Genomic DNA, 26919 nt, shown 5'->3' with positions numbered 1-26919 from the left:
CTCTCCTTTCTTTCTGAACTGCCAGAGGACAAGCTGTACATATCTTTTTCTACCACTTAATATTCAGAAATTCATTCAGGTAAAGAGTATTCTGGGCACAGGGATACAGGGACACAGGCAGGGAAAACTTCCCCAAGCATACCTCACAAACAGTGCAGTGCCATCTGGTCTCCACATGATGCTTGCACTCGTTGCAGGTGTAAACAAAGCGGTCTTGGCTCTGGGTATGCAGTTCCACCAGCATGCACATGGTTGACCACTGAGCCCTTCGTAGTGAGGAGAACTCCAGGTGCTTGTCTCTAGCAAGGGTTAGGAAAGCATCACGCCCATCCATCAGGTCGCAGGGAATGAGTGGGTCAGGCTCAACGATGGGAGGCAGGGAATTGGCTGCAGGGCCGGCAATGAGACGGATGACAAAGAAGACCTGAAAAGTAGAAAGACTTAATATGCCAGCACTTTTCCAGATGTTTTGGTACCCAAACTTCATTACACAGAGCGTACAATTCCAGGACCAACTAACACGTGAATGATGGGCTGCCAGGGTGCTGTGCTTGTAAGGGCTGGGAAATTTCAAACCTCCGGGTGCTCTGCAGGTTCACCTTCTTCAGATGCATTAGGTAAGGAGCACTGGACCAAACCGTAACAGTAAAACTGTTGTGACAATCCAGACTGTTAGGAAGTTCTGTACGAGCAAAGCTGTTTTTATCCCCACTGCCTTTGCAGCAAAGAGTGCCCAGGCCTACTGGTGCTTGTCTGGTACACCACTCAATTCTCCAGACAAACCTGTATCAGGGCACAACTCTGAAGTACCAAAGCTTTGTAAACCTCTCTACTTAAGTAAAATACATATTTCTCGTTCTATCGACTCTTACCTCCTTGTGCTTCTCCATAGTGGCATACAGCTTTTGGGAGAGGTCATTGGACACATTGGGCATGCCAGGCTTTTTCTTATTGCCACGACTCAAGCTGCTCTTGTTCTTACTTGTCTTCTTATTGTTCTTCTTTTTGGCATTTTTGCTGTCTCCCTTGCTCACCTATTAATTTTAAAGGCATTTTATGTCAGGTATCTAAGCCACACCAGCATTTTATTACTTTCAGATCTTCTGTAACGGCAGTACAAAACACATTACACAATAATTTACTCCAAAGACGCTTACCAGGGCCCCCTGAAACATTAAATTAATTCCATTAGAATCACTCCAGAAGATATCAAGATCAGCAATACATAGTTCTAAAAATACTAAGAGCATAAACGCTCAGGAGGTGCAAGGGAAATGTTATTTACTGAAACCCATTTGTCTGCTGTAGTTGAACATGTAGGGCCTCTTGGATAATCACAAAGGGGTTCGGCAGATAGCTTCTCAATGCAATTCAAACTCAAAATAATTGAGAAGTACAACTGATATTGCACTAAACAGAGGTAGAAAGACTTAATCCACCTAGATTTAATTTTGTCACAGCTGACAGATCTCTTCTTATTTTTTAATATACTGCATTAAACTGATTTTGATATGAAGCTGTTCTTTTGATCCAAAAGGCATCAGTAGGGCCATTTCTAGTATGCCCCTTCCTCCTGTCATATCCTGCAACATATCCTGTCGAAAAAACCAGCTCAGCTTAATTTCAATTATAATCAATTAGCAATGAACAGTTTATTCCTCTCTGTGCTTCTCAGAGGGCCCTTCAAAACACTACAGCGTATGATGATCAAGGATCAAAGCAATTCTTATCCAAAGAGGCATTTTTCCTAAGCTTAAAACAACTTCATCAGGATGGAAATTTCCAGTGAACATGAATGACTATGGCTTCATTTGAGAGTACAGTTTATTATTGCCTCATTTTCAAGAGATGAAACATGCAGGTCAATAAAGAGTTGCAATTATTTTTAATAATAAAGGTTAAATAGTAATATGCTGCAAGCTTCTCCCACGGCAGGATTTTGGGGCCAAACTGCTGTGAAGGATCAAGTAAGTGCTGACCAACCTCACATATGTAGCTGGGTCAGATGCCTCACGACTGGCTTCTGGGAACTTGCAGCTATGCCAAGTGGAAAACAAACCTTTAAATAATACTTTCTCTAGTAAGATGTTAGCTAATGCAAATGTGGTATCAAGTTGCCTAATTCCCAGGTTACTCCTGCACTTAGTTTGCTCAAAGTTCTTGAAAGGAGGCATTGCAAAGAGCAGCACAGGAGAACCACAAATTCTAGTTGTAATGTTAAACCTACCTTTTTTGATCCAAAGGTCTTTTAGTAAAAAGATTAATTCTAAACCCCAGCAAAAATCTGGTATCTAATAAGGTGACAAAGCGGCAGTGTTTAAACTAAGTGTTAACTAACAAGTACTACTACTGTGTGAGCAAAACTACTAACTTTATCCTAGATTCACCACCTCTTCAATAAAAGCTTAGAAGATCCAAGGATGGACAGATGCATAAATGCCGCATCTGTTCATATTCAAATTTATTGTTGAATTAAGAGCCGTACCTTTTTTCATTCTTTGTGGAACGTGAAAGCACAGTTGTTGCACGTTCTCCAAAAGAACTGCACAAGACACCAGCAAGAAATTTCTCTAGTTTAAGTAGCCCTACAACAATCCAGCTGTATTTTGTCCTTCAGATCATCAATGGCTTAAACCTTTCTACTAGAAAAAACCTATACCGAGTAAACTACTGAATCAGAGTTCTCTTGTTACTTTCTCTGAATGTTCTGCTAAGATTGGTACTATAACATTTAAGTTAGAAAGAAAGCAGTTAGCCACTGTCCAAAAACTAAAGCTTGAGGAAAAAGCTTCCAAGTCAGGTTGAGGCTGCAGCATGAATATTGGTAATAATTGCATTTCAGCAGCAAAATATTCAACTAGCAACTGTTTCAATCTAATTGACTTTGGTAATTATTTAGGTTTATAGCCATACGAACAGCCACTGCTCATACAAATGTAGCATAGTAGTATTTTAACAGCTCTAAGTTATGAAAAGTAAAATTGAAATTTATATTGGAGTGAAGCTAGAAAGCCAGTTAACTGAAGTGTCTAGGTCCTCCCCTGCCTTTTTTTTTTTTTCTTAATTAGCCACAGGTAATCATAACTTTTACAATTAGATCATAAAATAGCAGAAGCCTTCTTACATCTGTGCTTTCATTACTAGTGTTTTCTTCTCTCTTCCGTTCTTCTTCCTCTTGCTCCAATTCCTTAATGCTCTCCTCTAGAACATTAGGCCAGAAGTCCCCTTCAAAGTAAGGTAGCTCTTTTGCACTTGTTAGACGATCTTCTGTTGCCTGCTTAAATATATCCTGAAAAAGGGCAAAACACTTCGTTACCACTATTACCAGTCATATAAGTAAAGCCAACCTCTTCAATAAATGATAAGAAAAGGCACCAGCAGATCAAAGGCAAGGTTAATATTTCAATTCATTTTATGAGGGCACATTTTAAGTGCAGATTTAATACTGCATCAGTTACAGACAATGCATCAAATATATTTCAAATATTCCCGCTCTGAAGAAATAAATCATTGCCATGTGATAGACTTCAATATGCAATACTTGCCAGGTGGGACAATATAATCACTACATTATCAGCACCAGCTGAAGTCCTAATAATTCCAAGGATTTTACATAATTCTACCTGTGTCAGCAGCCTAATCCTGCTATTTTATGTAATGCCAAAAGACTAAAGATTCCATGTATTTTCTCTGTATTAATGAAATGAAATTCGTTCTCTTTTACAGTATTCCTCAAAAATTTAGTTTGTTCTATGGTATCATTTCAAATCTCTTGCTAGAATGATTTCAGAAGCTATGTGCTTTGAAGAGGGTATTATTTTAACTCTGAACTTTTAATGCTCATTTAACTTAAAACCAATACAGTAAACTCCAAGAATCGGACACAATGCATAAGGCAAGGAAGTAACCAAGACAAGACTGGCCAACACACCCTCCCCGATACGAACATACACTTCACAAACCTTGTAATCATGAACGATGCGCTCTGACACAGATTTGTCCAGCATCTTTTTGTACCACTCTTGCAGTCGTTTGGGTTTGGGTATCTTTTGGTCAGGAGGATGGCAGTGGAAGATGTAGTCATCTCCTTCACTAGGTGGGCATGCCCAGATATGTCCAGTAGTATACCTAGCATCATTAGACAAAAAAACAGTACTTGTGGGCTCTGACGATTAATACTAGAGCTTGCTCTCCTCTCTGCCACCAGATGGAGCCACCACAAAGTTGGCTAGTGTTACCAGATGAGTAATAATTATAGCTCTCCAAAATTTTAATTCTAGTGTTCATTCTGGCTTCATTCACGCGATAGCATTAACATCTTTCCACCAATTTTTTTAGAATTTAGCGCTATATGCAAAGTAGTTCATATAAAGTGTGCACGTTTCCTAGTCTAAATTAAAAAAAAAAAATCAAAGCCTGATACAGACCTGCGATTGCCACCTCCCAATTAACTAAGAGAGAGACTAAGTATTTCAGTAGTAAAAGGCAGAATTATTTTCCCTTGAGACAGAGCAGTCATTCATTATCTAGCAACATTTTAAAAATATATTTACTTAAACATACAATTCACTTCACTCTAAGTCCTTTTTTTTTTTTTTTTAACTTTGAGGATCAGTTTTAAAAGGTTTCACAATCATATCTGGGAATAAACAGTCACTGTCAACTGATGCTATTGGGTGTACAATCTAAGCACAATGAAGACAGATTACATCCAAATAGTAGCAGCTGCAGAGAATATAATACCACAAATATCACTTCTTCATCCTCAATTCTTCTCTTGGTTTGTGTTTTTGTTTGTTGTTTTTTTTTGTTTGGGTTTGTTGTTTTTTGTTTGTTTGTTTTTTTTTTTTTTAGGAGAACTCCAGTAGGAGGAATAATCAGATATCACATTGGAGAAAAATAACCATCCTTGCCGTGTTGAGAAACAGCTCTGCAGAACCCTAACCAAACCCTGGGAACTGCAGCCAGTTGTCATTCCTTCTGCCCAAGAAGGGAGAGATGATACTGCATGACCAATATTGTTTTCCCCAAATGAGAACCTGATGTTACCCATTAGCACAGAAAACAGCATTAAGTAAGAGCGAAGCCTGAGCTCTATGCAGCTATTTTACAGACTCACAGGCTAGGAAAAAAGCAGAAAGAAGTCTAACATATGCCTTTGAAGTACTAAGAACTATATCATCTGAGGTACTGAAGACAGTACCACACACCTTCATTCTGACTCCCCTGTTTTTCTCATGCGACTACTCTGAACATAGTCCCTGACAATTTCTTCACGAACAACACTCTGCCAAGCTACACCAGATACCTTTGACAATAGACTGTTTACTTCACTGTCTTTTCTACTTCAGTAATCATGGCCATTTAATTTCCACCTTTCTCATTTCTTCAATTGTTCCATGTTCTTTTTTGTCCTGTCCCAAGTATACTCTCGTCTTTCTATTCCAACTTTTCAGTTTCTCACAATTTCAACTACTCGTTCTATAAGAGACATCTTAGTGGCCTTACAGAGCCGTTACAGAGTTCATCAGTACAGCCAGAATACACTTACCTTTCTCTCATAAACATGGGTAAGAACTCACTTGCCAGCCCAAAGGAATGACCTGATTAGAGTAGTGGCATTACACAAGGCCAGCAAAATTTTAGGGTCCAGATAAAAAGGCTCACTTTTTCTACTTAGACTTCAGGAAGTTTTACATAAGTTTGGAAACCTAAAAATACCTGAAGCATAAGCCTCTCCTGAAAAGTCTGCGATCCCTTTTTCTCTTTTCCCCTTGTCAACTAAACACAGTTGTTGCCAAGTTATTCTATCACCAGTTGGTATTTAGGCACCATATTTGGCACAATAGGATCTAGTAATTTCACTTGCAGTAAGAACTACCTAGCACACATGCTGCGCAGGAGAAAACATTAAAAAAGACTTACCCTAGTTTCTTGACGTATTCTAGATATCCAATTAGTATTTCGTGATAGACAGCAGTCCTCAAGCATTTAGGGCGGAAGAAATGAACACTGTCAAGGTAAGATATATACACTCGCCTAAAAAAAAAAACAAAAAACCAAAAAAGGCATGATGAGAAGCAGAGATTTTAAAGTAGTTCTACAAGTTTATTCATGTTAATTCATAAAATGTGAAGCATGCAATAAAACAGTAATCTTCAAAGCCTCTGATCCTAATTTACCTCTAGAAACTCAGGGGTTTTTTGCTATCCTAGCCTCATCTCTCTAAAACTATCCAGTCCCTGCCTTGAGAATACTGACAACCGATCCTCCAGGCAGCACTGTCTGCCAGCCAGCACCCCCATTAAGAAGTAACTCTGACATATTCGCTACAGAAGCTACTTTGTTTCTAGAAGCTAACATCAGTAGACTCTTCACATACGCAACACGGAAGCTCTATACAGAGCTTCACAAGGTTCACTCAACTGAAACAGTGCCAAAATGCCGAAATAAAATAAAATAAACTTTCACGCAGCTCCTCACCTTTGATTGGGTGGAGGACAGTCTGAACCATACTCCTGTACGTGCATCCCAAAGAAGCACAAGTCTACACCATCAATTTCCTCAAAGGCAAAAAGCGCTTTCGTACGATAAGGGAAAGACTCGGCCATCTCTCCGCTGTCTACAAACCTGTGGATTACAGAGGGTAAAGGGGAATACCAAATATGTTCACATATTAGAGAATACACGTCACTAGGTAAAAGCAACAATGATGATGGCTACTGTAAGTGTAATTTCAGTGCAATTTTAAAGTTAAATGCTTACAGACTACTCAAAATCCAAGGCATACACTTTTTTACTATGAAAAGGATGACAGTCACAATTAATGAATATGCTGCTGTAACGTCTGTTTGTCAAGAACTGGTCAGTGATGAGGTTTTGAATACAACAGTCTACTTTTCAAAATAGTGGCATGTAAGTAAATTCAAATAGCTTCCACCTCCCCCAAAACAAAACAAAATTAGAAATGGAAAAAACATACCTTGCTTTCATTCCTGGTTTTACTTCGACAGTTTTGTCAGATGCGTGTACCACCCTGACTGTAACCTCTCCTGCCTCGGGGTGATTCTGTCGTCTTAGGAAATCATTGACTCTGTTCTCCAAGAAGGTACCAAGTCTTGTCGCTGGTAACCCTGCAGCAGAAAAATACAGCTCTAAATATGTACAACACTGAACTGTTCAAATGTGACTTCTCTATTCAGATGCTAAATGAAAAGCGACTCTTAATGCATGCAGTATGTTATCATAAATTAAAGCTTTATCTCTAAGCGCTAACACTTCTAGATTAGGTGAGCTGCTTTTCACCTGCAGGCACATTTACGGCTTATACGTTATTTAAATAAAGAAAGAACCTGTATATATTTCAATAATGGAAAAAACAACTAAATACAACTGTATCTGCAAGTAACAGAGTTTAGAAGTTTCCCAAACAATCTTCATACAAAAGAAGAACAAGCATAACCTTAGCTGACATAAAACCTAAAACTGAAGAGGAGTTTAAGATTTGTGGTGTAACAGGTCTCTCTGCTGTCCGTTACCTCTGGCAGAGTTACGTATCTGATCATCAACTTTTCATTTTTCCAATTTGACACCTTCCAGTAAAGCATCACTACACTATGTTAAGTATGCAATACATACATGTTGCTAGAATCAAAACCTGATAAAAACTGTAAAAGACCCTTTGTATTCTTGGTGAATCTAGGAAGTTTTGATTTTGGAGATTTTGGAAAAAGACTCAGATGTTGAAACCATTCATTGAGTGGTTTGCTTTCCATTTCATAAGAACAGTTGAAGAGACCAACTTTTTGTGACTGAACTATAAGTCATCCCCCAAATTTCAAGACAATTTCCAGTCTTTGATATCCTCTCCTTCCTCTTTTTCCAAAGAAGGACCTTAAAAGTTAACTCTCTAACACTACCGTTAATACTTGTTAGAATCTTGATCCTATTGGTTGGCTGGGGATTTTATTATTATTATTTTTAGCAGAAATGTAAATGCTCATGATTTGTAATAAGTACACCAACGTAAGAAGCTTCTGAAAGACTTGTTTTGTCTATAGAACAGATGGACAATGACTGCACAGGTTTCGTCCTACATTGCTTTCAAATCAGCTGCCTTGATCAAAAGGAAATGTCTATAGAGAGTTTTGTCACCAGTTGATGCAACCTTTATCTCCACTAAAGCTTTTAAGAGCAGCAGTAGTCACGGTGACTTGAACACGTTATCATAAATTTAAGTTAGACTGCAGACACACAGCAACTATTTCCCAATGCTATTAATAATGCAATTGAGATAAAGGGCTGTGTATCTTGCATTAGCAGTGCTCTAAAACAGTTTGTTAACCCTCTACAACAGACTATTAACCAACGACAACACCTGCAAATGCAAACATTCTGAACATCACAGAACTGATGTTCAGAACTGACCAGAAGTATCCTACTTTAACTCAAAAAATTGAAATAAATGCAAAATGAGCATAAAAGCCACCCCTTTCCCATTCTAAACAAATTACTTAAGATTTGTTGGTGCAAGTGTCAGAATCTTACTTTTAGCAGAGAATTTGTTCTCTTTCCTGGTTCTTCCTGTTTTCTTTAGGCAGCCATCGCAGACAAAGCTGAAATAAAAATAGGAGAAAGTGAAAAACCAAGTCAGACCGTAAAGTTCCTTAGCATCTTAGAAGCAAAATTATTCATTCACCATATCTTATCCTGTCTGGAAAATACTTTAAGTGAAAGTTGAAATAAAAGACAGCACAGAGAACAGTGCTGGTAGAAAGAGCCCAACTGTTTCAGAGGTGCAGAGGAGGATCTAAGCTCCAGGGGGTGCACCTCCGGTCCGTCACCCACGTCACCATCCGCAAGCTCAGCAAACACTGTCTCCACTGGCAAGTCTATCAATATTGGCTTAAAGTATTCTTGCAATAAGTAGTCTCAAACTGCCATCTCTGATGGAGATACTGCAACACATATAGCAAAAGGCTGATTTTTTCCTAAATGCCCAAGTATGAAATGATGGGCAGATTCTTCCTCAGTTACAGGATGTCTGCCTTCTTCTGCAGCGATGTGGATGGGACAAAAAGAATGGTACAAGTCATAGCTTTCTTGTCAAGAAAGGGAACAGGTAAAGCTCTTACAGAGCTTTACCTACATATAATTTATCAGCTTTTTAAAAAAGCTTTTAAAGCAATTGGAAAAAAAAAACCCAGTATTTTTATCAAGAACTATGAAGTATCTAAAGACGACTAGATTGTTTTCAAAATTTAAATTTAGTCACTGAGGTCAAAAAAGTGAATTCACCTGTTAAATTCTTTAGTTTTTACAATATTTTTTTTGAAGATGACAAAGCAATATGATTTGTACAGAAAATAGATTAGTATAAAATTGTTATGAAACTAAAACCATCTTTTCATGAAGGACCAATATCTTTAAACATAAAAGGCTGAAACTTAAGCCTGAAAGGCCCTCCTCCACACACAGGTATTTTAGAAACATTTAAGATTGGAAACAACTTCACATGCAACACAGTAAGATATGATGCCTAAATTTGATGTTACCCTACGTATTCTGTAAAATTTTCATGTGGGAATGCAACTTCTTCTTAAATATAACCAACGTAAGAAGGTTTGTGCACTAACTCTAGTAAATCTGTCATCTACTCTCTACTTCAGAAGGAGAAATTCCTCACCCAGAAGGCCAGATTATCTCATTATGAAGAACGCAGATCTGGTGCATTTTTCTTCCACACTCTATACATTCAACAAATCTGTAGAAGGAAAAAAGGGGGAAGGGAAGAAGGTTAGTAGTGTCATTACTTGCTTGTATATTTTGTAGTATTTTTTTAGAGGAGTTCTAGCATTTAGGCTCTTGAGCCTTTTTAATATAGAGAGCACGCCTATGCTGAAAACAGCTTCCAGAACAAATTAAGACTCTGTCAGCTCGAGTCAGGTAGCCTATGCAGGGACACATTATTATTACTATTTGCTTGCCTTACTGCCATCAGCTTCACTCATTTTTTTTTTTTTTTTAAAGTTAAGCCCTTCTAAGGATAAAATCTGTAAACTGCTTGTTGCTATAACAAAGAGAGGAAAAAGGAGTCACAGATGTCAGAAGCGAAGAACCAGGAGAAATAGTTGGCTCTTAGTTGCCTCACTATGCTTGAAGCCTGGGCTACATTGCAAATATACTGCAGGAAGGTGGGAAGGAAGAAAACAGAAGCTTTCAGAAGTATAGCAGAGATTTAAGGACAGGTTTTAAGGTAAGCGATATGGTCTGCTTCACAGATGTTGGTGAACGTAATTCTCCAAAATACCTAAGGTTGCTTCATGTATCGGGGCAATCTGACTCCTTTTGAACACAGCTATTTATTAAAGTCTAAGACTTTGAATGAATAGCTAATTTATGTAGGGCATATGGTGTCATACTGTAAGTTAGGCTTGTATTCTAGCATTATGCTGTATCTTCACTATAACAAAAGGGAAAGAAAAGTTATGAATCAAGTTACTATTCTCTCCTTCCCACAGCCCTTGTAAAACAGAAGAACTGGCTGACCCTTATGCCCTTATAAGGATGGTGTGGGAAGAATACATATCCTTTTTGCTCATTCATTTGAGAATGAAGATAATGTTTGCAGAGTAACAGCACAGGTGTATAACGCAGAAGCATGTAAACTGGCTTCAAGAAAACCCTCAGGAATATAAAGAAAAGCAGCTGAGTCACCATCATTTAACATTAGCGAATGCCTACAGTTCTGCTTCCAGAGCAGCGTAGAAGAACCGGCTGATTCAAATTTAACAACTTTTCCTTCTACTACATCTGCCTGTAAAATATGACAACCAGAAAAGCCAACAGCATCTAAAGAGCTACTGCCAAATGACTCAAATCAGTTCTGAGACTTGAGCGTTTGCCACAACAGGGTTTCAAAGCAGAGTTATCTGCATTCATCCTTCTGTTGAATCCACATTTAAGACATCAAAATGCACTGATTTTGGCCAATACATACAGTGTTACATATTTCTCAAGTACAGCTGTGGTGGTTCGGGTTCGCAGGACAGAATGCCAGATATGCCACTTACTGAGCAGCCCCTACTGGCTAACAGAGCTACATGAAATTTGGAAAATATTGAAAAACAAAGGTGATGGTGAACGAATAACATGTTTTTTTACAAAATAATTATAACGAAATTAGGATCATTCAAAGAGTGACAGCATTACTTACAGTTCAGGGTCCAGTGTATCGTTTTTCCTTTTTGAAAACTGTTCTTTGTTTATCGTGCTACGGAGAAACAGGCAATAAAACTCAGTTTTAACACAAGACAACATACATTCATGCCATACCACACGCATCTGCACACCAAGACAAAACTTGTAAGCAGATTTTTTGAACGCTCACTGGCATTACAAGGAAAGGAGCTGTATTTTACAAAGTGACAGACAACTAAAGTATACGCCACCCTTGACTCTGCCCATGGAAAACATTCTTTTCTATGGGACAATAGCTTGTAGAGAACCACATTGCTCCTTTATTCAGTTTTACTACAGGATAAATGACAAAACTTGCTGACATTCAAGTTTTGGACCAGTCTGATTGGTATTTCATAGCGAAGGACTATTTGATATGCCTCTCTGATATTCTGAAGGTAGAGAAGTCCAATTATCTTTGATTACCGAGAACGGCAGGCTCTTATTTCAGATCCCCCTAGCCCTCCTCCTAGATTAACTTCAAAGGATAAATTGCATCTTCCAAGCCCTGCAACCCCAGCCCAGCCATTATTCTACATTATCTTTACCTTCCCTATAGCCTTTGTAAGGCTAGAAATTCCATCTTTTTCACAGTGAGATCCCAGCTATCTTGTATACTAATCTGGTTCAAAATAGTCCAGAAGGATCACACAAGAATACCCAGATCTCTGAGAATTTACCCCCAAGAGTGTGTTGTATAACATGTGAAGATCAGAACATGCCTCTGAGAAGCAATGACAGAGACTCAGTCCAACTTGCGTGAGGTGCATTAGCCTTCCTATCCTTTTATTTCAGTGTTTATTCCGAATAGTGACAGATGCAGAATACTTCAAGATTCTTATCAGATAAATGAGGAAATTTCAATCACCCAATTACCTCAAACTATTATTATAATATGGTGAGTAGAACTGTAAACAGGACCTGACATATATACTCCTAATCTTTTTTGCTTTTGTCCATTTTAACAACAGATTGTGGGAAGAGAGGAAAGGAGCAAGATCTCTATACGCCCCAGTAAAATGAGTTCTAAAACAAAGCCTGTAAGCGGGTGAGAGAACATTCAAAAGCATACTCGGTCCTCATGTGCAGCCCATAGCCTCCATTTTTACTACACAACAACCAAGCATTTAAAACAGCTATGAAAAAATTATACCAGGAGCTGGAAGTACCTTCTAACCATTGCTTGTGTTCAAAGAGCTTTTGATTGCTTTATTAAAAAAAAAAAAAAAATTGTATCCAGCATCCATGTTCCAATTCTACTGTAAAAATCAAAAGCACTCTATGCTGCCTTCTACCCTGACTCTAAGGTTTGTAGGAAACCATTCAACCTTGTGTACGAGAAAGATCATACTCTCTCAGCAGCTAAACAAAAATTTATATATAAAGATGAATATATTTAATGTTTGTTTATATATACAGATTTATATGTATATAGATACTTGCGTCTTTCACATGCAACTACTTCATATCCCACGTCTCATATTAACAAAACTGGACAGTATCGATTAAACTTTGGGTCTCTGCTTCTACTAGAGTAGTAATTAATACTATTCACAGGGACACGGCCCATTGTACTGAGCAGCATATGAACATTATTGCTTCCTTTTTCCTTCCAGAAAGGCACAAGTACTCTTACATCTTCCCAAGGCCCAGCAGATTCTTTCACTGCTGTTTTAGGTACATCCACCAGTGCAACCAGGATTCGGTAACACGCTGGTAAAGACAATTCCTACTTCCAGTGAAAGTTAACTCAGTTTATCCAATTACCAACTTGGACAACTCTCCCCCTGGCTTCAGACTTTTCTAAGTTCCTCACTTCCTTCTACAGCAGTGTTCCTGCAATGCCCTCCCCCAAAGAGCTTTCTTCAACAGCTCAAAGAGTAACTGCCTGGCACTCATCTGTCCCTCAAGGGCTTCCTCAGTCGCCCAAAACTCTCTTTCAAGATTTTTTGGGGGGAGGTATGAGGAAGGTACAGCAGAATGAAAGACTGTCCCAACAGCTTGCTACCAGCATGGAAAATGCAACTAAATCCATGCCTGGCCTTTTACCATGATCTCCTCAATAACTGCACAGCATTTCCCAGAAGCAGATGACACTCCAGCAGTAAAATGTTTGTACAGCAAAAGGAGGTTGCCTGCTTCTGATTTGGATGAAAAACAATCTGAAGTTGAGTACAAGTTTAATAGCATAGCCAGTCTATAAACAGAATGGTACGTTTCATTATTTCCAACTATGTCTGTCACCTACCTGCCTGCAGGCATGCTTTTTTTTTTGCAGTAGAATACATTTCTTTCAGAAAAGCAGCAATTCTCTTCTTTCCTCTCTATTGGTATAGTTGCAGTATATAGTTGCACTAAGTGCTTATTTTTCACTACAGTTCAGTTATTCCAGATTTTAAAGAAAAAATCTACAGCACAAGTCCAGGCTTTTATGAAGAATATTTGGTCCACCTTCTACTAGCCTATGAACAGCAAGGGTTACCTAAAACTAAACTCCTTCCCTTTGAGAAAGCACTATAGACCATGACACAGCTTATGAATGCACAGCCCAAGCAAACGCAAATAAACTCACGTTTGAGGTTGTGATGGGTCATCTCCCAGAGAAACGCTCTCCCCTTGGATTTCGTTGAAGCACTTCTCACAGAAATGATACCTGTCAGCAAGAAGGCCATATTTGGGTGAACTGCTCCGTCCACACAACACAGCCCAAGCCAAGCAACGGAGCCACCAATCACAGCAGGCCAAGGAAGGGACAGGAGCAGAGAGCAGGTCATCAACGGCGACAAGGATATTCAATGATGCAGGTTTATGGGCCCCACATTGTGTTTGGTTGGTTTGGTTTTTTTGGTTTGTTTTTTTTGTTTGTTTGTTTGTTTTTGGGTTTTTTTTGCGCAATCAAAGCCAAGTGCAGACAATGACAAGCATGAAGGAGAAATAAAAAAACAACACAAACACGAACAAACAAAGAAATGGGGGTTTGCAGGACAAAAAACAAAAACATAGAAGCAGGACAAGACAACACAAAGCAGAAAGCCAAGGCAAAGCACAGATTAGCATTAAATCTCTCAAATGGGTTCACAAGCAGCAAATGATTAAAGCAAATTAAACAAGATTATTCCATTTTAGCATACCCATACCCTCTTCATTTTAATAATCCATGCCATGTACAGCAAAGAATTAAAATGAGAAAGGCAAAAAGAGCAGAAGGAAGGAAGAACTGCTACTCTGACTTCTACATCAGCACAGCAGTTCTGTTGGCAGGAGGATCTGCAGGAGATCAATGGAAGAGGGATAGTCTTCCATCTTAAGTGTATAAATGCTGAAAGGCCACAGGATTCTCTCCCAGTTGAAAGGGAAAGCTAAACACCAGAAGCTTCAAGAATAATAAAATCTGTCCTCAAAAATCTTACAAACATTAATTATAGAACTGTCAAACTGTACATTAACTAAATACGTAACATTTAACTATACACATAATGCTCTATATTGATACGATTCTGCCATAGCCCAGTTTGAGTGTAGAACAGTCCAGGCATCAATACAGCAAGCATTACAGAGAAAGATTTCATTTATACTTGAATAAAATAGTGATTAATTCAAGATTCTACCCCAGCCCTCAAAAATGTTCTAAAATTGTGGCCTCTCCATTACTAAGGCATGTTAATTGAGTGCACAAGACAACTAAAAATAAATAAAATTCAAACAAGTTTATTATAAAGCCACACAAACCCACGCTATAGCAGCTGTTAGGCTAAAAAGACAGGTCTCAACCCTCTCTCGCATTTCTCATGTGAGATAACGCAGAAAACAGTACTTCTGAAATTGTACATTTCAGTCTATAGATATATATGCATGTGCATACATAATGTAATTTACAATTCACATATATGCACCTGTTATAATGCAAAAATTCCCTTCTAATGTCTGAAAATATGTAAAGCATGTCAGATTTTTTGAGTCTTTTGGTCCATCTAGCGCTTGTCCATAGATAAACGTAAGCAGAAGATACTGACATGATATGAAGAGCTCTATACTATGTAAGTCTAAAACTACAATAGTTATTATGGGATACTATAAGCTTATTTTCTACTTCTTCACCACTAAAAACCTCCACTCACTGCTATAAACCTTTGTGAAGCCTAAGAAGGTTAAGATCTAACTCCTGTAGCTCTTCAGTTGCTTTCACCTGACCGGGTGCTTAAGAAAACTGCAATTCTTGCAAAAATCTACTTGGCTTTCAGGTAAAAGCCTTAGTGTTTTTGTTGTTCTGGGGTGGGGTTTTTTTGTTTAAGGTGTTGGAAAGAACGGAGAGCAGGAACTAAATTCATGGAGGTGACATAGTTTGGAGATAACTGGCCCTTTGCTCTAACAGGTACATTCTGGTAGACAGCCCAGGGGATATGGGAGTGTTAAAGCACGTATTTCCCTGCTTCTTCCTCCCTCACTACCCCAATTGGCAAAGAGAAGCCTTGCAAGAGTCTTTCAGAAGTCAAATACATTTAAATCCTTTAACAAACCTCAAGTCAAAAAAATTATTCGAAAGACCTGAAGAAGTGACAGCACTTTACAGAGCTGCTGACAGCTACTGCAAGACAACTCCCTTAAGGAAACTTGGGGAGGAAAAGCAAGTACTGAAGAACTGAACACACAAACCTTCCAACGAAGATTTGCACCATAAAAATAAGTATGCTCTTCAGTGTTAACATCATAAAAAAACCCAAGACTTGTCAAGTACAGTATGTATTATGAGCACTAATATACACTAATATACTTGCTGCACGGTTTACTTAGTGTTCTGCATGAAAAACACTGCTGCATGGTAAGAAGGAAAAGACAACAGACTTGTATATATGATTTGTAGATAACTGAAGATTTAACTAACTGCAGGATAAAAATTTAGTAAAACATCATGTTTCTGCAAACAAAAGAGGAAGAGAAAAGACTGCAGTGAACTTTTGCAGAAAGAAATTATCACACAAGGTAAACTATTCAAGGGCACTTCCAGCAAATTTTTATCTTAACACATGAAGGTGTACACATATAAAGAGGGTGTATATTTAGATACATGCACGCCTTTTAAACAGATCGATTGCAGCATGCACAAAAACGCACCAATGACTTTTCCTTACCTGTTCTGGTAACTGTAGTAAGTGGCATCTCGAGGGATTGTACACAGCTGTTTGCCATAGCAACACAAAGTCTGTGGCGAGAACTCCAACTGCAAAGAGGAATGGGTCATCTTAGTACTCAGGAGTGTTTTCACTCGCTCTCCAGGCGAAGCAAGCGTGACCCAGACAATGATCATTTCCACCTTATTCTGTGCACAGATCTCACAGCACGGCAAGTGCACAAAGTGCTAGTCATAAAAAATGTTCAGTGGGCTGTTATTCTCAAGTTAGCTCTTCTCCAAAGATGGAAAGCATATCCAAACAAGACAATGGAAATACAGTCTCAATATACAGTGAAGTAGAGCGCACTTCTGCAGTAACAAACCCACATCTGTTTAATTTGCAATAGCAAACATGGTCGCCCTAACCAAAATAAGCCTTCAGTTACTGAATTCTTCCCCCCAAGGGCTTATATACAAATAGATGATTTAAGCACTGCATAGAATTTAGAAGATCCATAAAACCCTCAAAATCAGATTACTCAGGGTTGCTAAATTGTGGTAAATTTTCAAAATTTTTGACACAACAAAACTGCTAACAATTACAACTGCTGTATTTTTTCCCCGCTTAGCGCCAGAAGCACGCGGCAGACTAAAAATATTTATTTTCTTACCTTTCTTCCACAGCAATAACCAAGGCTCTGCATAACTGGGTCAATTTCTTGCTCAAAGACCTCTGCCAGTTTGGAACAGTACTTATATACCCGGGATGTTTTGCGGTTATACAGCCAGGCATTATTGAACATGAGCCAGATGTCATCTACGTATTGCCACGGCTCCTGATACTGTCCCGTGTCCAGCTTCCTCTTGATAGTGGAAAGGTCCATGGGGTTCTTTACTATGTCAAAATAATCCTGCAAGAATACGCAGCGTATCAAAACACCACTACCGAACTGTGTTGTGACAAGACAGCATGCGCATTCCCAGCATATAAATTCTTCTGCAGTACATCAAGAAAAACAGGTTCCTCCCTGACTTGATTGTCAAACTGCTTGTGACGTACAATAAAAAAACCCCTCTAAGTAATACTGTATCACTCCCTAGTACTTCCTTTTCATTATGCCTTTATTTCTCAGGCTCTAACGCTCTTCCACTCCTGAGGAAATAAAGCCACTCTAATTTTAGTCAGCAAAACAAGTAGCACAAGCAGTAGGAAATAGCAATGTTTTTGCAGCCACTGTGATCTGAGGATATACAAGAGCATTAATAGAAAGTGACTGGTTGTAATAGACCAGACAACCTAGTAAACGAAAAGAAGTAACTTTATTAGATTATAAACAATATCATGGCTCCTCTAAAGAATGCCTTTTTCCAATCCCCCCCATCAGTTATATGGCCACTTCTACAAAAGTCCCCAGATTATGATAGCCAATTGAGAGCTTGTTAAAGAATATCAGCAACATTTATGCCTACTTATAATACAGCAGGCCTTGAATTTTTACAGTATCTATCCTGAAAAAACCACACACCAAACAAACAAACCAACCAACCAACCCTTTCAGGCAAAAAAACATTGCCCAAAGCACCTAAGCAGAACTTTTATGTATACATATTGTGTATAAATAATAAACTTGTGTGGTCAATCCAGAGAGTTTATGTCCTGGTTTGAGGTAAAACAGAACCAATTTCTGCTCAGTAATTTTATTCCTTAGCTAGGCTTCTTCTAACTCTCTGAAATTAACAGCACGTTGTGTCGAAAGCGGTTCATTCTCAAGAGTGATAAGACCAATGTTTACAGTTTGTGCCAAGAAATGGTACTCAGAGAGGCTCTTGCTTATACTTATTGCTGTAACAACCAAGGTCAGCTAATTTCATTATTTGCCCCATTGGAGGGTCGGAAGGGGAAAAGCATAGAGGGGTCCCACCTGCAGGGAGGAGCAGACAGGACAGGTGACCCAAAAATTGACCAACAGGGATGTTCTATCCCATCTGCCCCATGCTCAGTATAAAAGCTGAGGGATCAATGGGTCAACTCTCCTTCTTCGATGACTGACATCCAAGGAGGACCCTGCCTGTTCATCTGCCTTTGATCCCGATCCGTGGGTTTCTGACTCCAGCTGTGGAATCCAGTTCCCACCCATCACTGAGTCCAGTCTGGGACTTCCCCAGTGCCTGCTGGTGACGTCATCCTGGGAGCTTAATGCGGTTTTGTGTATACTGCTATCTATTTTCATTATTTCCCTTTTTATTTTATTATTAACATTTCATTAAAGTAGTTTAGTTTCTTCTAAACTCATAAATCTCTAACTCTCCTCCTCCTCTCCGTGTACGAGGCTGGCGGGGGGGGGGGGGCATCTGTTGCCGGCCATTGGCCAATTTGGCCAAAACCATGGCAGTTTAACACACAGATCCCTGAAGGATAGTAATGCCTTCTGAAGACAACTCTAAAACAAGCAGAAAATTTGACCTAAACAAAACTAGATGTTGAATAGTCTCCTTGCTCATAACAGATTAATAATCATTGATGGATTTATTTTTTTTTTAAAGTGGTCTTGATCTGCTTAATTTCCCACACATTCAGCCAAGTTTTATGTATGATGAGAAACGCCTAAGGAATTCAGCAATAGAAACAGCACATCATGAAGCAACGTCCATAAAAAGCCCACACAGCACCGGGGTTCTGCTGGCAATCCCTTCAACGTATGGTACACCTGCTTATTTATCAAGAGGAACACAGACCCGAACAGACTTCTGAAAAAACAAACTTTCCTAAGTCAGACATGGTTCATTCCACTGCCCAAGCCAAAACCTCTTCAAATGCATCAATATAAAAATGTTAACAAGAAAGACTTCAGCTGTTCTCAAACAGGTATGCCATAATATAGTAGTTTTGAATTAAAGCCAAGAAAGTATCTTGCTAAGACACTCACAGGAATTCCTAGTAGTTGAGGATCCACAGGCTGTCGAAATGGAAGAGACTCTGGATCCTGACGGTAAAGTGCCTCCAGTGTTGGCATAAGTGCCTGCCGCAACTCTTCTGGCTTGAAAACTTTTGGAAAAACAATCAACATTAAAAAGACAGCAGAAACAGCTGTAAGGAAGAAACCTGCTGGAAGATGTAAGGTCTGTGGAAAAAGACTACAAACAATGGATTTAAGTTACTTAGCATGGCTTGTTTATCCTCTGCAACACTGAATTCTGAGGAGGATATTAAAATGATCATCTGTACACAAGGAGATGGCCAAAATATTAAAGAGAATCTTGTTTTTATCGTAGGAAGGCACCGCTACATTTAATAGAGCTGTTTTACATTCCAAATATGGCTCCTCTCTGATGTCCCAAGAAATACTTGTCTAGAAAACCTGTAACCGAGGAGTATTTCAAATCTCAATTGTACTGACAATTTCACTAAGGCTCAATGTCTAATACTAAAGCCTTAAAGAACTTGCCCAAAGCCAATTACAAGCACATGTATTATCAGACAGTTTTGCCAAAAGCCACAAAGAACAATCCATGTAAGTTTACGGATTACCAATGAAGAAAGCTCTTCCCTCCCGCCCACCCTGGCAAAGATTTCTTCAGGGAGATGCAGTGAATTTCAGTCAGACAGTATTCCTGCTTACTTTTCTTCTTAGACTGCCCAGCTGCTGGAGAAGACTGAGTAGCTGGAGTAGTAGGTCTTTCTTCCCCCTCTGGTATTTCAGTCTTCACTTCAGATTTCTTCTCTTCTTGTTCCATTGGGTCTGGTTTACATTCCTCCGTGACTGGTTCTACTTTAACCTGGAAAATAGTTTGGAGCCTGTCATCTGCCATCCTACCCACCACTCTCCCCTAAGACTAACGGTATCTACTTTGTAGTGAAAACTTGCCTAAAACTTGAGCAGATGTGCTAGAACGCACCTTTAAACACTGCAGTAGCAGCACTGATGAGCTGCTAACCAGTCCTGAGCTGCAAGTAGACTCAGAGGTACTCATCCAGCTCTTTGGGCAGTCTCTCCCACACTGGGGCTGCCAGGATGACTCCCCCCGGCAGTCACACTCCTAGAGCTGTCCTCAGTCCAATTTATCAGAGCCCAGAAAGCAGCCCATCATGTGCATATAGAATCATAGAATCGTTTAGGTTGGAAAAGATCACTGAGTCCAACCATAAACCTAACACTGCCAAGTCCACCATTAAACCATGTCCTTAAGCATCCCCTGGTGCAACTTGAGGCTGTTTCCTCTCATCCCATTGCCCACTATTGTAACATATTGCTGCCAGTAATGTCTGAAGGACTTACCTGAGTGCTCTCTTACATTGGCATTTACCAAAAAGCCTCACAGCTGCAACCACATTATTATGGTCTTTCCTGTGGCCACTGGCTTCTACCACCAGTTCACCACAAAACAGAGACCCTTCTTTAGGAAGAAGTAGTTTAAGACAACAACCAAAATGGCAGCAGCAGGTAGCAGCTACAGCTCTCACTGAGCTCTGGAAGGAATGGCTTGCACGGAGACAGAAAGCATCTAGCAGCACTAGATAAAGATATCCTACCCAACAACTGGCCGACAATCTCACCTCAGATTTCTCCTCCATTTGCATCTCTGTTTGTTCTGGTTCCCCTTCCTCTGTTTTAATATCCATTTTCACTTCCTGCAAGGGTGGCTGCTGCTGCTCTGGAACAGTCTGCTGAGAGTTCACCTCTGTGCTGCTGGTGGATGGGGGGTTGGATACCTGCCCGTCAATGCTTACAGCTGGCTGTGAAAGCTGAGGGAACAACACACACATTGCAAACAGGCTTCCAATGAACTTACTTTTCTTTCTTTAACCTACCTTTTACCTATACTACGTTTCCACCAAGTTTAAATGCTCTCCAGTCCTTTTACTTGCTTCACCTGAACATACTGCTATACAACTCCAATTATAGAAAAACATGCAATAGAAACATGCACTGAAAGGCCTAGTATACAGAAAATTACATACTGTTTCTCTATTGTACACCACCACTATGCATATGTAGATATAACTAAAGACCTCATCCATGTTTCACAGTGAATTTCAAAACGTGCACTACAATTCTGAAAAACATTCTCTCTCTAGAAACACCAGATGATCTATAGACTTGTCTTGATGCAAAAAGGTCACTTCCCAAATGCAATAAAACCTATTTTGATATTAAACATGCTAGGAGCTACCTCCATTACCACAGACTCTCACAAAAATAAAGACCAACTGAAAATTAAACCTTACGCTTAAACATTTGGAGGGAAAGCACAATTAAAGTATTTCCTTACAGGTGTTGTGGGGTGCTGAGGCTGCAGCGGTGCTGTCGGTGTAGGAACAGATGCAGTCGTGCTCTGCTGCGACAAGGGCTGCTGCTGTTGCTCTGCAGAAGGGGTAATTGGAACCGGAGGCTGGACTTGTGGAGGCAGCTGTGCCTGAGGAGGTGTTGGGGTCTGCCTTTGAGGGGGGTGCATAGTTTGCGACTGTGGTCCAGGTGGCATTGCCTGAGGAGTAGGTGTGGGGGCAGCAGTGGCAGCTGCTGCTGCTGCCTGCTGTTGCTGTGATCCCAAGCCTGGGGGTGTGTGGTGAGGTGTCGGGGTTCGGCTAGGTACCGGAGAAGGAGAATTTCGGTGCATGGGAGGCTGTGGAAGAGTTGGGCAGTGAATATGGCTCCCTTGAGAACCTGGAGCCATTGCAGGAGAATTCACAGGACAGGAAGCGCTGGTCATTTGTGCCTGTGGGAAAACAAGTACAAATTTGCAATGACTTGAAATAGAAAAGCAAGAGAAATTACTGTCAAATGGCTGCTTTCCCACAGTTATTTGCATATTTTTAAAAATGTAGCAAACTAACTGTTTTGTTTTAAAATCCCTATTTTGATTTTTTTTTGCTCCAAACAAACATAAAGCTGTTTTATAATTTATTCAGGTCTAAAAGAGAAGTTTCATAGAATAACTTATACTTGTTGACATATTTAAAGAATGGCACACCTACACTCCCAGTTCGCAAAACATTTCTTTCTAGAACTGCAATTTGTACATCCTGAATATGCGACAATGAACCACAGTGAAAAATTGCATTCAAATACACTTAGTGTGCCCATACCCCCACCCCCAAGACTAGAAACTGAATTTACCATCACAAATAAGTACAGCTGTAACCGTACTATTAGAAGATTACAAAAAAAATTTATTGGTCAAGGAAAAAAGCTGTCACTCCACAACAATCTTGCCTGCAAACTAGGAAGAAGCATCAACGAGAAGCAAACTGACGCTCCCTACTTCTTCCTGGCCTGAAAGGTTCTTGCTGAAAAGGGAGAGGGAAAGGACAGAAAGGAAACTGCCAGACTATAAGGTCAGATCTTTAGTAGTGATAACCCTTGTATCCCCCAAAGCCAGCAACACACATTGGTCCTGGACAGACATGCCTTTTTATGACTTATTCTTCCATGATCTCTTAATTTCTCAGGCTTCGCTGCCTCACTGTTAAGCAAGAAATTCTTAACTACTGCATGCTGAGTAACAATTCTTCTTTGCTCCATAAAAACCAAACTTAAAATTCTTGTATCACACTTATGCCTGAGAACAAGCCAACAACGTTTCACCCTTGCCATTCCCAGTGCTACATCAGGAAAACGCAATATGTCAATAAATTAATTCAGTTGACTATAATTCCAAAAGCACCTTGAGAAAACAAGTTCTCCTCCATTACTACTAACTGAACAATGAAACTGATATATGACAGAGCCCACTGACACCACTCCCACAAATCAGAAACTCACTTGAGAAACTGGTGTCTGATTGCCAGGCTGAGTCATAGGCATGCTCGCTGCGTTCATTCCTGGGGAAGACGCAGTGAACTGGGTCTGTTGTAAAAACTGATTCTGACCGGAAGGCTGGCCAACGCCTGGCTGCTGCATACGTGAAGGAAATCCCATCTGTTGGAAGAGAAAGGAACTCATTTCATACAATGCACGTGCACTTCCATAAAATTTTACAAAAAACCCCCAATGTTTATCTTGTTGCAAAAACTGATGCTTGCCGCTTATCTGTAGGATACAATATAGAAAGCCTGCTTACAGCTCCTCTCAAAAGACAGAAATTATGATGATTTCCCTTGTAAGCTAAGGAAAAGGATACTGATTTCAGATTGGGACTGTGGCTTTAGATTTATTTTTGTTCCTTGTTTTAAGGATGCAGCAGCACAGAAAGTCACTTAAACTTATTTTTTAGGCATTTTTTTTTTTACCACCAAGATCTAAAGCCTTACCATAGACTAGACAAATCTTGCAGTGGTCATGCAAAAGGAGGAACCAAAGGATCAAGAGATTGAAGAAATAATACTTGATTATTTTTTTTTAATTATGATTTCTTTTACTTATTTATTTTAAGAAAACCAGAGCAAGCAGAAGCAAACCCGCGAGCTGCGCAGCCCTCGGAAAGGCAGACTGACCTGGTTCATGGCCCCAGCCTGGCTTAGCTGTCCAGGGTGCTGAAGAGGAGGGGTTTGCCGGGGTCCCATCGGTGACAGCTGCATGTTCATCTGGCCAAACTGATTCATTCCTGTGCGTTTGGGCCAAAAAAACACTTATAAACAAAGGCCTGAATTCTCCTTTGGGCACTATTCAACATTTGGAGAAGTGCTGTCAGTTTCTTCACAATTTTGTTTTCTAGCAACCAGTTTTCGAGCATGCAATACTATAAAGGAAATACTTTCTTCTATCAACCTGTTACATGGAATAATTTTAAATACAGCGTCCAAGCTACCATACTCCTTCAAAATACAGACTAAGGTTTGGGTTCTTTTTCCCCTCAAAAGACATGCTTCCCCTAACTGTTATCAAAGCTCTGAAGTTTGAAAACCACTGGAATGCATAACAAATAACCAGAACTGTCACACCCGTTGCTGAAGATCAACTTTCTACAGAAAGTTGTATTATCTTAATTACGTATTAGAAATTCACTTATTGAATCCCAAACTGTACCTTCACTTCCTCAAGTACTTTGTATTTTGACTACAATACTTCTTGACTATGTAAAAAAGATTTTGTCCCTTCCTTCTGAGCAATAATTCTCACCATCTTCCCTCTGCCACCAGCATGTCCTCACCTAAGCTGGCCAGGCCCACCACATTTGACCCACCCCATCGTCCTATGTCCACACAATCAGAAGTTCCAAAAGCATCAAGTTCTTTATTTAACAAAACAAGCAGCTAACCTGCAACTCTTAAATTCACAAGATCATGAAATGTTATTACAGATATATATAGTTTAGATATATATATTTTATATATATATTTATGTTAAGTGTTATACCATACACATAGCTATTTTCTCAATCAAATGGGTGAAACAAGGGTGAATGTGACACTTCAGCAGGAGCTGCCCAATTCCAAGATTCCTTCAAAAAATCATAGTAGCGAATTTTCTTCAAGTATTTACCTGGCTGTGCCTGCATGCGATTCATCATCTGGTTTGGCACATTGGCACGTATCAGGGTTGGGTCAGGAAGAGGACCATCTGGAAAAAAGATATTGGAATGAGATTACGGCATTTAGAAGACCACCAGGTTTTACCCATCAAACATTTTAGTGAGAATTACACACTAGAATCCATGTGTAAAAGAAAAAAGAACGCGTACGGCACAGTCCAGTAACACTAAACACTCTTGAAGAGTCCTCAAAGTGTGAGGCAAAACCAAAAACCTCCTTGAAAGTATAAGCACGTTCCACTGACAGAAATATCCTCTGACAGAGGCAGAGGACAAATCTGAGGTATGTTATCGAGGTACAATGACAAACTCAGTAGCTCACGAACATTCCAGACCACAAGAACTTCTACAGACCACTCTACACTGTTACTGCACCTCTGGATTTAAAACGCTATGAAAACTACATGGTTCAACAGAGTATATATCAAAGCTCTGAAGTCTGAGAACTACTGGAGTACATGATAAATAACCGAAACTGTCACATCTACTGCTGAAGAACTTTCTACAGAAGTTACAATAAAGTCACAACATTCAATCTTTAAGAATCTTTCTTGTATCTTGGTAATGCATCTCTCTAAATCCTGTTCTCACTTCAAATATAAAAAAAACCCAGAACTGGATTTACCAAGATACATTCAAATTTAAGCAAGACAGAAGGAACTCAGATGAACATTCTTGCAGCATGTGCCTGGCACTACTGAATCTTGGTCTGGTTTTCACTGCATGCTGGAAAGACCACTTGTCCGAAAAAAAAAATAATCATGGCACAGAACAAGCACTACCTAAACTTCCAAAGGTATAAATACCTAAGCATTCCAATCATCATACTATCTGCTTAGCGACAATAGCAATAGTGATGATCATTTTAAACACCACACAACTAACTAATATGAAAATATATATCTCTTATAGTAACTGAAGTTATCTTTAAATCAGTTGATTCCAGAGGTGAATCTAACGAGACTGAAGTTTTACAACGTTAAGGATGCAACTTAATCTCCATTCCCTGGACCCACAAATTAAGTGTAAAGGTTTACAATATTTCAATTTGTTCAGAAGACTAAATGCTTTTAGATATCTATGGTCATTAACACATAAGCAAAGGAAAGATTTTGCTAGTACTTCTGAACAAAGAGAAGAAAGTTCTGTTTAACTTTGCGCAAGCCAGGTAGCTGTGAAACAAGAAGGGCAAAATGGTCACCGGCCTAACAAAATGACAGTACAGGATTCCCCTGCACCAGGTAGTCAGTAACCCAACTGATCTTACTTGCAGACATCCCTGGCTGGGGCTGTCCCATGTTGGGCCCTTGATTCATGGGAGCCTGTGGCATGCCTGGAGCACTTGGGATCATGTTTTGCTTCTGCAGCCTAGTTCTTCGTTTCTCCTCCAACTCCTTCTGAATCTTATAGATCTTCTCCGCTAGCAAGTGATAGTACTCTGCCTGTTGGCGAGGAATACAAGTCAGGGAAGGAGACGACACACACTTTAAGTAAAGGCAACTGGTCACAGTGATCCAAGCTTGGAAAACAGCCTTACACACACACACATTTCCGCTTGGGTGGGGGTGGCTCTCCCTTTGCAGGAGCCGCTGGGCAGATAGGAGGGCAAAAAGGGGCACTGCTGGCAACCGTTAGGCCAACACTGGACGTTTCTCTTCTTGTATACAACCACTTCTTTGGGAGAATCAGAGTAAAGCACTTCATGTTGCTTTCAGGGTACCCTGAGAAGAGTCAGGCACAACACACCCCAACAGGCACCACCCCAACTCCCAGCACACCCAGGCAGAAGCCTGCAGCTGGCTGGTCCCTACACCCCATCCAGCAGCCCTCAAACACGTGTTTCCTCAGCCTGGGAGTCTCATCTGTGCTTTCACTCCTCTTCCTCCCCACTCACTATGGGATCAAGGCAGAGACACATGACTGGACAACAGAGGATGGCATCTCACCCTGCTGTTTGCCGATTCATACATATCCCCTTCCACCTTCCGAGCATATGCCACCAGATTCTCCATACGACGATCCTTCAGTGCTGCAGGGTCAGGAGTAGGAAATATGGCTTGGACTCTGAGGAGGGGGGGAGAAGCACACAAGTGATTAGAATA

The 26919-nt window shown here is 39.9% G+C and overlaps 1 protein-coding gene across 3 annotated transcripts in view; it reads right to left on the bottom strand.

Annotated features, from left to right (window-relative positions):
• Positions 1 to 26919, bottom strand: part of EP300 (E1A binding protein p300) — a 64921-nt gene that overhangs the window by 4593 nt on the left and 33409 nt on the right. For all 3 annotated transcript variants that reach the window (XM_054191374.1, XM_054191384.1, XM_054191364.1), the window contains 22 exons: positions 26764 to 26881; positions 26085 to 26259; positions 24769 to 24846; positions 23781 to 23890; positions 23110 to 23265; positions 21620 to 22063; positions 20904 to 21092; positions 19969 to 20125; positions 19276 to 19394; positions 17020 to 17259; positions 16368 to 16456; positions 13811 to 13891; positions 11216 to 11272; positions 9686 to 9763; positions 8548 to 8615; positions 6983 to 7133; positions 6484 to 6630; positions 5926 to 6039; positions 3963 to 4128; positions 3125 to 3289; positions 873 to 1034; positions 143 to 424 (listed from right to left, as the gene is read on the bottom strand). In XM_054191374.1, coding sequence (XP_054047349.1) covers positions 143 to 424; positions 873 to 1034; positions 3125 to 3289; positions 3963 to 4128; positions 5926 to 6039; positions 6484 to 6630; positions 6983 to 7133; positions 8548 to 8615; positions 9686 to 9763; positions 11216 to 11272; positions 13811 to 13891; positions 16368 to 16456; positions 17020 to 17259; positions 19276 to 19394; positions 19969 to 20125; positions 20904 to 21092; positions 21620 to 22063; positions 23110 to 23265; positions 23781 to 23890; positions 24769 to 24846; positions 26085 to 26259; positions 26764 to 26881 — 3346 coding nt within the window. The remainder of the gene's footprint in view (positions 1 to 142; positions 425 to 872; positions 1035 to 3124; positions 3290 to 3962; positions 4129 to 5925; positions 6040 to 6483; positions 6631 to 6982; positions 7134 to 8547; positions 8616 to 9685; positions 9764 to 11215; positions 11273 to 13810; positions 13892 to 16367; positions 16457 to 17019; positions 17260 to 19275; positions 19395 to 19968; positions 20126 to 20903; positions 21093 to 21619; positions 22064 to 23109; positions 23266 to 23780; positions 23891 to 24768; positions 24847 to 26084; positions 26260 to 26763; positions 26882 to 26919) is intronic.

Source organism: Rissa tridactyla, chromosome 1, assembly GCF_028500815.1.
Source record: "Rissa tridactyla isolate bRisTri1 chromosome 1, bRisTri1.patW.cur.20221130, whole genome shotgun sequence".
In the NCBI taxonomy this organism is placed as follows: Eukaryota; Metazoa; Chordata; class Aves; order Charadriiformes; family Laridae; genus Rissa; species Rissa tridactyla.
Note: the sequence above shows the minus strand (reverse complement) of the source record. Positions and strands in the feature narration are given on the sequence as shown.